Source organism: Pararge aegeria, chromosome 15 (genome assembly GCF_905163445.1).
Source record: "Pararge aegeria chromosome 15, ilParAegt1.1, whole genome shotgun sequence".
NCBI classification, from domain to species: domain Eukaryota; kingdom Metazoa; phylum Arthropoda; class Insecta; order Lepidoptera; family Nymphalidae; genus Pararge; species Pararge aegeria.
The window spans coordinates 11664253-11677094 of record NC_053194.1 but is presented as its reverse complement, the minus strand read 5'-3'; the positions used below and the strand labels follow the sequence as shown (position 1 = coordinate 11677094).

The window sequence follows — 12842 nt, the reverse complement described above, 5'->3', positions numbered from 1 at the left end:
AAATATCAACTTACGCTATTTGGTGTTGTTTTACAGTGAATGTGATGTAAATACATGTCACATCAATAAACTTTATAAATACATTAATTATTTTTATAATTAATATTTGAAAAATGTTTATGTTATCAGACTTAACATTTTCACATGAACTTTGTACAAAATATTGTTTTATTTTAAATTAATTACCATTGTATTTAGTATTACCATTTGATAATACGTTAATACAGTACGGGTCATTTACGTATGTGAAAATTGACCAAAACGTTCTTATAGTATAAGAAAATACAATCTATGTACAGTGAAAAATAAATTTAAATTTTAATATTATATTCAAAAGGTGCACTTAACAGTTTCAGTGCTAGAAGTAAAAGAACAATGCAAATGCGAGTAAAATAAGTTTTCAGACAAAGTAAGTGCGACCTTTAGCAGTAGTGTTTGCTATAGAGCGAGGTACAGTCGGCGATATATCTTCTACCCTAGAATACACGTGACCACTGCTCGGAGAAAGCCTGAGGTCATAATTAAACCGGGGACATGTTCTATTGTCAATTGACATGTAACTATTGTTCGAATTGTTCCCTTCCCCATACGTGTTATCCGAGGACGGAGAACTCTCATTCTGTGATGTTTCCCCGTCGTTTCTTTTACAATACTGTAAGGAATTTGAAAAAGTCTTCTTTGAGCAACTGTCGTTTGTGACCGGCATTGTAGTGTATCTTAACGTTGGAGTCTGACGTAATGACTTCTTGAATACGTTTCTTTCAGTGCTCTTCACTGTGATAATGGTGTCGGTGGAATTCAGTAAAGCAATGAATTTATCCCAGAAACGGGGATCATTCCACGATATATTTTTGAACTTATCTAACACAAAACACAGTTCATCATTTATTTGATTGTTATCTACTATCTTAACAAATATAATCTTATTCATGTCGCTACGATTCAAAGACTTTAAGTAACTATAAAACATATTTTTAAAATGAAAGTCACATAGATCGTTGCATATGAAGTTTGTTGTCAAAACTATTAGGAGGCGTTTCGATAATTTTGACGATTTTGAAAAGCTATCTAATGTAAGTATGTTAAGGGAGGACTCATTTATTGTAAATTTTTTGGAGGACATTTTCCTAAATTCTATTTCTGACATTATATTGTGATATATAAATTGGGTATCTTTGGTATTACATATCACGTAGTATTCGTACATGTGATTGGAATTTCCTTCCAATACATGATCGACGTTTGGACACGATTGTTCTTTAAACAATGGCACACCGTAATTAGTGTATAACCAATCACTAACATCGTACCTGAATGCATAAAAAATAGCACCTACCAGGCATATTATAACTATAATAATAATAATACCACATATAACAGCAAAATAGTTATCAGGAAGAAATAACGATTTGGAGACAATTTCATTTTTTGAAACTGTAGGATCATGTTTCGATCCTAAGTACTCTTTGCAATGACTTAAAACGGAAGCTATAGTTATTTTGGTTGATTTGCCTTCGGTGTCTGTACATAACATTTTTTCAGGATCCCCTGGATCTTTTCGAAGCCATGTATCCAGTTCAGCTATACTTTTACAGTCACAAGAATACTGATTGCCCTCTATGGAAACATGTGCCAAACTTTTTGAAGATGATGCCAGTAATTTCCACGGAAAAAAATTAACAAGTTTGTTATCATCGATTCTAAGTACAGAAAGAGATTTTAAAGCAGAAAATGTATTATTTGCAACATGTACTATTGCGTTATGATCCAAATATAATTCATTAAGATTATTAAGATGTACAAACTCATCTCCTTTTAACTCAACTAATTTATTACCCTCTAAATGTAATACTCTCAATGAATCAACTCCTTTAAATGTTTGGTTATTTACTTCTTTTAGCTTTGTATTGTTTAAATAAAGAACTTGTAGCTTTTTTTTACCTATAAACACATGATTACCCAAATTACTAATGTCATTACCATCAAGATAAATTTCCGTAGCATCCATAGGTATTCTATCTGGTACTTCCGTGTACCCCGCGTTTGAACAATCTACGACATTAGCGTTCCATGTTATATCGTGATAACATTTACAGTTATTTGGACAAATCATTTCACAATCACAAGCAACAAAGTCACAACAATGGCAGAGGGCAAAGCAATGACTTTCATATGGACACAGAAAGTCAGAAGGTGACATGTCTATTATCATTTTTTTCTCTTTAGCTCGCGAATGAACCAATGAACAAAAAGCTTTATCGAGATCCAACACACGCGGGTATTGTCGACTGTGACTTAAATAATTGATCCGCTGAATCCATTCCATTGAGCAGTCACAAACAAATGGGTTTCCACTTATAAAGAACTCTGGTAAATCGCTATCTTCATCTATTTGATCTAACCTGAATGCGTTCATGTCAAGTTGTACTATTTTGTTATTATTTAATGTAACAATTGACAGCTTTTGTATTTTAGAGAAAGTACCAACTTGTATGTGTTGTATATTATTGTTATTTAAATAAAGTTTTTCTATTGATTTGGGTATAGAAGAAACGGTTAGCTGAGTTATGTTGTTGTAGCTTAAGTCTAATAACTTAATATTAATATTAGAGTTCAATTCATTTACGTAATATATGTTATCAATAAAATTCATATGTAAATCTAACCATTCCAAACTTCCAGGAAAACTGTTAAAATTAAAAGATGAAATTCTATTGGCGGACATATTTAACCACACCAAACTATTCAATGAAGAAAATATTCCATCAAACGTTGTAATATCATTTCCATCCATGCGTAATAATTGTAAGTTAACATTTTTACGAAAACAGCCCGTTGAGACGAGTTTTATTTTATTAGATGCTAAATTAAGTATTTGTAAATGAGGCAAATGTTCAAAAGTATCTTCATTTAAATGAGTAACTTTGTTATCTACGAGACGTAAGCCAAAAAGATCTGTAAGACCGTGAAAGTTTTCTCGATTCAAATGGGTTATATTGTTGTTTCCGATATCCAGTGATCTGAGGGATCTTAATTTACGAATTGAAGTTGGTATTGTTGGTAACAAGTTATCGTTAAGACCTAAATCTTCAATTGCAGTCATGTTTTCAAAAGCATATTCGTCTATGTGTTTAATTTTGTTATTATCTAAAAATAGATCGTGTAAGACATGCAAGTCTGTGAATATGTTTGTATGAACGTGTACAAGTTTGTTATTTGAAAGTGTAAGAGAATGTAAGTTTCGAAGTTGTTCGAAAGCGTGCTCATCGATAATCGATATTTCGTTATGCTCTAAGTTTAGTTTTTGCAAACTGTATAAATCTTGGAACATAAAACGGTCTATCTTTGAAAGTCTGTTGTATGAAATATTTAATATTACCATACGTAATAATCCTGCGAATGTACCTTTATTAATCCACTGACTAGTTAATTCGTTATTAGAAAGATCTAATACTTGTAGTTGTTCCAAGCCCTGGAAAAGTCCTGGAGGTAAAACCGTTATTGTATTATTACTGAGTATAATCTCTTTTAAAAATTTCGTATCGGAATAAATATCAGGTGGAATAGTGTTCATAAAGTTGCTAGACAGATTTAATACTTGCAAACTTATAAGACCTTCAAAGGCACCACCCTCAAGAGTAGATATTGCATTGTTTTGTAGGAACAATTTCGACAGAGAACGTAATTTCGACAAACTATTTTCAGTTATCACAATCAAGTCGTTATAAGACATATCAAGTGCTTCTAATACTAAATTACAACTTTTCACACTTAAGTTTTGCTCCCGCGCTGAATCTGAAAATCCTATAGTTTTTATATTTTGCAAATGATTTCGGGTCATATTTAAAGTTTTCAAACTGTACAATGAGCAAAACGTGTCCGTTTTAGTACTCCAAATATTATTGTCACTTAAATCTAACTCGATTAACTCACTTAGTCCCGTAAAAGCATGTTCATGCAACTCCATAGTCATTGCAGACCATTCACTATTGTGCGTAGTCACGTGTAAAGATTTTAAATCCTTAAAATTCTCAAATGCACGTGCCGGTATCTGACGTATCTTGCATTTGTCAATGACAAGATCTCGTAGCTTGCCTAGGGTCGAATGTTTACCGGAGCTCTTTTCAGTTTGTGCTGCAAGCGTGCTTTCAAAGAACAAAATTTCACTGCATTGAACGTGTAAAGAAATTACATCGTCGAAATGTGTCCGGCTAATATTTTGTAAAAGATGATCCAAACTGCTTATTGTTCGGATTTTGCAGAAAAGCACAGCGTCTTCCGACGTTTCCGTCTCAGACGTACGATAGGCGCACTCGTGCGGCATTTCAGCCGCGGTGCTCCTCTCGACGACATAGCAGCAGAACAACACATACACTAGAAAGTTAAATTTTCGGAGCTCAAGTCTATTCACGATAGTTCGTTTTATTGGCATTTTATGGTCGTATGCGAGTAGCGATGAGGCATTGAGGTCGGCAGTGCCATTTATAATGAAGCAAAGTGGGTGATCGCGTCATAAATATTCACGCGGTAGGAACGACATCGCGAGTCGCGTGGCATGTCAGCCTTTCACACGGTAGCAGCAGGCGTATGTCGCGAATGGCGGCTGCCCACCGACTGAGCGGCGCTTTGTGGGCTCTTGGCTCCGCCCCGCGACGCCTGACGCCCCGCCGCGCCGCCACCCGCCCGGCGTCTAAGAAAACTTTATCTCATAGATTTCATAATTATCCATATCGGCAGGGGTGCATAATAGACCTACTGACCCTTTATTCATTCATGGCAGCTTACAGTAAACTCCACTGTAACATTTAGTTCCGTTATATTTATTTTCGGTGTACCTGGTGCACCTTTTAAAGTATCGCATTTATTTAAGCTCCAATAAAATTAGAGGTTTTCCTCCCTAGTGCTTATTAAAAAAGCAAATGACTGTAAACATTTCTCTCAAGAAATTTTCCCGTGTTTGCACTTTAAGCCAATCTCCATTTACGGACTTTACTCATATGAGACGTCGTTACAAAGATAATTATAATTAAAATTTCATGATATGCACAAACTTGGCAGTACTTTAAGGCTGACAACTTAGGAAAAGAATAACGTATGATACTTACTATGAGCCTTTAAAAAAAGGTGCTAATAATGCAACATCTCGAACACCTGTTGTGTTGAAAAACTTCACCAAACTTTCTACTTCGGGTGAAAATGAGATAAAAGCCTTGCAAAATAGTTTTCTGGGACACCACATGCTTCTTAAGTTAACGTGCTCCTTTCGGGGGCGTCGATGGAAATCGCTTAATGGACGGTACCTTCTCACCCGAAGCATTCTCTTCGCAAACTTTCGTTTGCGAGCAGTCATCGCGCGAACGCAAGCACATATTAAAACAAAAAAAAATTTATAAAGAAAGTGGACTGTAATAATATTAATATTAGAAGTAAAAATAAACTTTAACTTTACAATGGTTTATGCTTTTTCTTATTGTTCCAAGGTTAAGGTTAGGTTCCCTCTTTTTATTATTTTTATATGATAGAAAAGACAGAAGCCCGGAACTTATTAATTTAACAGCAAAAAAATGTTTAGCAAGTATTTTTGCTTTACAAATTCATCTTCTTCCAGTGTGCTCATCGGCTCTAAGCGTTATCTAAGTTCTTAAGATTTGCATTTTTGGAGTGTTGTTCAATATCAGCTCAACTTATGTTTCAATCGACTTCGAAAGGGTTTTCAAAAGTCTAAGTATTTACTAATGTACGTATTTGTTTTGTATACGTATGTAGGTACATAATATGTATGCGAGGATGATATGACCTAGTTGCGACAGTGTGCAAAGTCGAGTTTTTTGGTTAAAAATCTTCGCTTTAAGACGGTAACTGAGGAATGTACCCTGCGGCCCGTAGTCGAACATACTAACTTTTACGCTAAGGTAGTAGGAGCGGACGTGGCCTACATCCATATGAAATAATAATATCTAACATGGAAATCTCACTTTATTTTCCCTTTATTGATATTTTTGATATATCACAAATTGAGTTGTCACTAACATATTCTATTCGTGTTGGGAGTTGGGACAGTATTGTATTTTCTTTTCTATGTAACGATTTGTATTTTTAGCAATCTGTTTATAATGTTATTTTCTGGCAGTTATCTGACTTGTAACTTTAAGCTTTCTTTTACTTTTTGGTTATCCTACAGTTTCTTTTACACACCTTTAAAAGATACCTTCTACCTAACTTTCGTTATAAGTTTCGTTAAAATCGGTTCAGTTTTTTCGCAGCATAAAGAAGCCTCGATTAGTCCTTGTCAAGTGCTGAACCTGCGTGGGTAAATGCCGTCGAGTAGCTCGAACTAACGTATTGAAAGTCAAATATTATAAATCGTATCAGGACTAAGATAATAATTATAATCGAAACTGTATGTGATGTTAACAATAATGTACTACAAATGTAGTATTAACTTTTGTCTCGATTCCAAAACATATATTCTATATCCTCGATGGAAGCTTAATTTATAAGCTTTTTATATGGTAGAGTCTAGGGTATTGTGGCCTAAAGGACTCAATCGATTTTTAGAAAAACTATCACACCGTTTTTAAGTCTACAGGGGATCTTAGCGCTAGATTTCTTAACTTTTTATACCCTTTTTTATAAAATTAAGCTGGGATTCTAACTGCGCCAAATTGCTAGTTATATTGATAAATGAAAGCAAGATATAACCAATAGCCGAGCCTAATCCATTTTGCCTGGCCGAGTCTAGGTTGAAACGTTTATTCCGAGTCATTATTTTTGTCAGCTGGCGACAAGTCTTCACGTTATCAAATGTACAACAAGCTTTGATCTTTTAATCGAATCACGTGACTGTAAAACGGACAATTAACCTAATCGATGGGTACCACAATAGATTGAAGATAGGGAATGGCCGAATGAAGTAGCCTCTTCATCTTTGTTTTTAGAGTGAGCAGTTTAGAAGATATTATCAAAATGATTGAGAGTTCGTGTTTGATAGTTATATTTTCAGAAGAATATACAAAAAATTCTAAAGTTTTCACCTTGTTTCATAAGGCCTACGCTTAACAACTTATTGTGTTCCATTTAGATACCTTACAAGCTAACTAATTGAGTTATTGTAGCATTAACTGATAATTTGTCATTGCTTTAGTGAAAATGGAAGATCATATCCAAAGACTAAGCTATTCTGAGTTATCCAGGTAGGACCCGCAACGCCCTGCGACTGTATGGATATCACTTGTCCACCTTTTTTGAGAGCCTAGTATCCTAACGTCTCCAGGTGTGGAGTCGCAGCTCCACCACTTTGTGAGCACAATACATACATGCATCAGTCCTTTGAGCTACGTTTACCGCCCATTGCCAATGCAAGTTTTTAAGTAGTTGAGCTATGTCACGGATAATCCCAGCATAACCCTCTTTTTTGCCCTGTTGTCTAAGCCACTTAGCTTTTCTTTTAGGCCTAAAATAATGTTTTAACCATGTTTAAGAGGCATAAGTTTTAACTAGCAACAAGAACTGTTTGAATTTTGTTTGTCGATTACTGAGTAATTATGGACGAAACTTGTGATTTGCAATTGTTCTGATGTATTGCAATTATTCTCTATAGGATAGAACCTACCCTTCCGTCCCATTAATAATTTTGTTGGAACACGTTTTAGAAGATGTTACAACAGCTCCGTACTTGTTGTCATACGTTGTCAAATCTTCCTACATTATTATGTTCACAGACAGGACCTAAATTTCACAGCAATGGCCCACCGTGTCACACCGTACTCGGGGGCGTTCACAAACAATATGCATTCTTAAATATAGCCGACTTTTATGCTACGAAAAATTGGCCTGCTTCCGCTTTATATGGAAAAGTTATTTTTCTTTTAACATAATATAAACATCTTTTATAACGGTTTTGTTTTTTTTTATTTTTTGACGAAGGATGTCTTAGAATGCGTAAAATTAACGAGCTAGCTTACTGAATTCGAAAGATAATAACAATTTAAGAATATTTTATGAAACACACAGGTGAGTTTAGTTATTGAAAAAAATTACAAAACTAAACAATGATTTTCTGTCATATACACAAAATAGACCTATACTTGGAATGCATAAACTATCAAAATAGACCTATACTTGGAATGCATAAACTATATTTGAACGATTTTTTTACACCATTAAAAATTTAAATTATAAGTGGGTAAGTATTACGAGTAAGTAGTTGTTTGCAATGTAACTGATGAATTATTTTTTATTTTTGTAATAACTTAAATTTCTTTTTCAATTTCTGTATAGCCCTATTTTTTAATATATGTTTGGTAAGTATATTTGGTAAGTATATTTGTGCATGACTGTCTGTTGTCCCTAATAAATAAAATAAAATAAAATTTTTGTTCATTGAATATTTTTTGGTCATTAATTTAATGAGGGAAGAAAAAAAACATTTGAAGTTTCTCCTCTTTCGAATGTTTGTATGTCTATCTGTTCGTGAATCAGGCGGATACTACGGAACAGGTTTGAATGCAACATTTTTGACAGTTTAGGATCAAAAAAAAAGTTTATGAATTTAAAAAATTATAATATGTGTTTATTTATTTGGGCTTTTTATTTTGCTTTTTTATTCCAATAAACAAGTCAATAATAAAAAAAAACGTATAGGTACTATCTATTGACTACCAACAAGAACCTAAGTGACAACGTTAATATGAATTAAGATAACTTTAATTCATTAAAAAGTTAGATGCAGTCAAGTTTCAGCTTAATATTCAGACGAAATACTTAGTAGGTACAAGTATTTTGATAGTGGGAATACTCTTACCCTTTGTTTACACAATCTTCTCATCAGGATGAAAAATTAAATCGCCTGTCACAAACGTAGCTGAGATGACAGTGTAACGTATGAACATCTATTCTGCCACCAATTATGTTATGCTGGCATTTCCAAAAACATCGTGTCTTATTTCATACGTAGGAATGATCATTATCGAACACAATCTACTTTATGAGATTCGTGTTTTGTATTGGTTGTTGTAAAATAAACATAGTGTAAATTAGTGTTAGAGGCATTGAGTACGATTAACATATAGAAATTAGACGGATGGAATCCGACGGATCATTAGTCATTTTCAAGTGATAATCTTCGAAAAACACCATCTGTTATTCTTGAGTACAGTTTGTCTTGGGAGGATGTGTTATTCTAAATTTCGAATCCCCCCTTATGTCAAAAAGATGAATAGCTAAGAATTTACCAGATGTATTATATTAATTTTGAATTATAGGTATCATTCTTTAATACAAATAAATAAATTAATATACTACGACAATACACACATCGCCATCTAGTAGTCCCAAAGTAAGCGTAGCTTGTGTTATAAGTACTAAGATATCTGATGAACATTTTTTATGAATAATATACCTAAATAAATACCTACTTATAATATATAGAGAAAACCCAGACACTGAAAAACATTCATGTTCATCATACAAATATTGTACAGTTGTGGGAATCGAACCCACGGCATGTTATATAAAAAGATAATATAAAAAAAATATAATATATCTATACTAAATGTAATATATTTAACTTCAAATAAATTGCTTTTTCTTTTGAAATGAAACGAATTTGTTCCGTTCACTTGCCAATAAACATTGGAAACTTTATTGGCATACAACATTTTCATCATTAGATGAAATATATACGTGTATATAATAAGTTAATCAAAAAAATAAATTTCTCCGCGCCTTAGCAACTGTGCATTGTAAAGGCAACATAATCATGGTCATAATTATTTAATACAATAATAAAAATATTTATTTATTCAACCTAGAGAATTTTCGGTTACAGAGATGGGTAATATCCTGAGCATGCTACGGTATCGGAGTGAAACGTGCATAGAGAATGCATTTCGGAATATCTATGTTGTATGGTATACCATACAATGTAGATTGTAGAAATTGGCATTGTCATTGCACCCTGCAAATTTACCTATATTTGTGGATGATAGCAAATTAAGCTGTGAAACTTACCTGAACACCTACAAAGAGTGTGATGATAACTTTTAATTTAAAATCTACCCCAACCTCACTTCGTCATCATAGTCATCATCAGTAGATTACCAACGTCCCACTCTTGGGCATTGGGCAAAGGCCTCGTTTTTTACAGAAGAGAGACCATTAAAGTATAGACCAACTACGCTGCTCCAATAAGAGTTGGTAGTCTTCACATAAACTTCACATAACATTAGGTAAATAAAATAATATAAATAATTTACATACACAAAGGTGAGAACACCTCTGATGAACATTTTATATCACCAATAATTCTTTATCCGTTGACACGACACTTAATTAATATTTCAATTCTAAATTAAACACCTTTTTGATAGTCCAATAAAGTTTTACATTAATTAAAAAAATCAAACATTTAACCTAAACCTTATGGGCTACCATTATTGTTGGCTTATCTATCCGTTTATTTTTATTTTTATAGGTGTCAATAAAAACCACGACTACGCCTAAAGAGCGAGAAGCAATAAAAGTAGTTTATTCCGATTATTCAAAATCCATAAACATAAAGATTCCCTTATTATTATGGCCAGATTATACACGTGAAAACATTGTACCGACTGTTTTATTTACCTACCTTGTGCAATGTCGGTACTGTAATTTGATTTTTTTTATTACTTAGACATTTTATTTAATTTTATGATAAGTTGTTATACTCGTATAATGTTTCTTTTAGCACGATCACTTTTAAAAAATTTAACTTATCTTTATCAATAAAAAAAAAAGTGATCATAAACTTGTGTAAAGGTGAGCAAAGCAAAAACATTAAAGTTGATATCCATTCAGTTTTATAATTAAATAATAAGCGTAGCTTGTGTTATGGGTACTAAGATAGCTGATGAATATTTTTATGAATATAATACAAATAATTACTTATAATATACAGATAAACACCCAGACACAAAAGATCTATGTTTATCTTACAAATATTTTTCAGTTGTGCATAAAAATAGCATTAAAATAATTTTGACATTATTTTGTTCTAGGACGTACAAATAGTAGCAATTTTGAAGGATATATTCTCCTACAATTTATTAATATATTTTTACACAATTTATTATATTAACTCATTCCATACAGGCTATGTAATGTGTTAATAATGTAATTTATGTTGAAATATTTATGCAATGTGTTTTATTTAATACGTAAAATTAGGTACGTAAAATTTGCCACGCAGATGTGTCATTGTTTAATATATTATACTAATATTACAATTTCTTAAATAAGTAACTCTTGTTTGTCTGTTATAACATCTGATGGTAAACTGTGGCAATAAATTCCAGGAAAGGACATAGGATTACTTTTTATATCGAGAACAAGAAAGTTTTCCGCAAGATTAAAAAAAAACGGTCAACGAAGTTAAAGGACACAGAGAGTAATTTGTAAATTATGATGCTCGATTTCCATTTGAAACTCCTTAACGATAACTATATAAAATTTTAGTGTATAACTTTCTATGAACAGGTACAGGGTTTGCTGAACTTGTCTGAAATATCTCCATAAATTAGGTAGGTACTATTTTATATCCTGAATCTGTTTATTTGGTCTTGAAAACTTATTGAATGCAAACTTGGCGCGTCACAATAAAATTCTTACCATCATCATCCGCTGTTTTCTTAAATAAACAGCATTAAAACCGACTCTCGTTCAAGATAAGCAAGCAAGGCGGGCAAGGCTGAATGAATTAAACTATGTTATGCATGAAAAAATCAGTGCTCTTATAATATATGTAGGTAGGTACTTACTAGTACTATTCTACATATCTTATTATCTCTTATATTATCCTATATCTTTAAACGAGCAATTCTTGTATCTATCTATCTATATATATAATCGAGCGGGTGAAGATCATAATCTACAGATTATGATCTTCACCCGCTCGAGAAGAGAAAAAGAAGAGAATGAATACGGTGAGAAATAAATGATTTAATATATTATGAGACTTAAATTTAAAATTTAATGATGTAAGTTTATTTATTGTTTAAATAAAATAAATAAAATATAATAAAATAAAGAAAAATCTAGCCCGTTGAAGCGGGCTGGGTACGCTAGTATTTATATATAATTGGAATCTCGGATCCAACGATTTTCATAAAATTTAGTATACAGGGGGTTTCGGAGGCGATAAATCGATCTTGCTAGTCTTCGTTCATATTGGAATCTCGTGAAAAAACGGCAAAAAATATCCTTTTTGAGAGATTCTGATGCGTGTGATGCGTGAACGGTAAACGTTACACCAAACGTAAGTATATCGGAATTGTCGGAATTGTTGTTTCTTTATCGATCTATCAGGGCCTGATCACTGTTACTCAGTTTCATACTTTAACAGTGATCATCGTTTCATTCATTAGCGATTTTTTTGTTATTGTTCACAAATAAATAAAATAAATAAATAAATAATTTCAAACATTTTCTTTAAAAATAATCTTAATTGCATAACGCCATCCGGACCCCAGCCATGGAATATATTCTTAAGGCCCTCTTGCAAATTGGCCCCTAACTACAGTCACGTTTTGGCTATTAGTCCGAGTTATATTCAAGTTTGATCGCGAAACGATCAATGGAAAATGAAATACTTCACCGTTTGGAAAATTTAAGTCTATGCTTTGTGAGTGTACCTTTGGTCACTTCAAAACGAAATCTTGCTTTTGTAGTAACATTAGTACTCTATTGCATAAGCGGTGATAGCTTAGGTTAGAAATTTGACGTCACTTTTAGGGGGACCAAATTCAATCTGCGGTAGACAACTCTTAACTATTCTTGAACTTGGTCAGCGTCTTCGGAACAGCAGA

General features: G+C 32.9%; 1 protein-coding gene across 1 annotated transcript; it reads right to left on the bottom strand.

The window, feature by feature from the left end:
• Nucleotides 1-316: 316 nt before the first annotated feature.
• LOC120630079 (toll-like receptor 6) lies at nt 317-4597 on the bottom strand. The gene has a single exon (XM_039899222.1). The coding sequence runs from the start codon at nt 4430-4432 to the stop codon at nt 401-403; it is 4032 nt and encodes a 1343-aa protein (XP_039755156.1). The 5' UTR covers nt 4433-4597; the 3' UTR covers nt 317-400.
• Between the last annotated feature and the right edge of the window lie 8245 nt (nt 4598-12842).

Coding starts and splice junctions, on each gene's coding strand:
- LOC120630079 (XM_039899222.1), bottom strand. CDS start 4,432: ATGCCAATAAAACGAACTATCGTGAATAGACTTGAGCTCCGAAAATTT.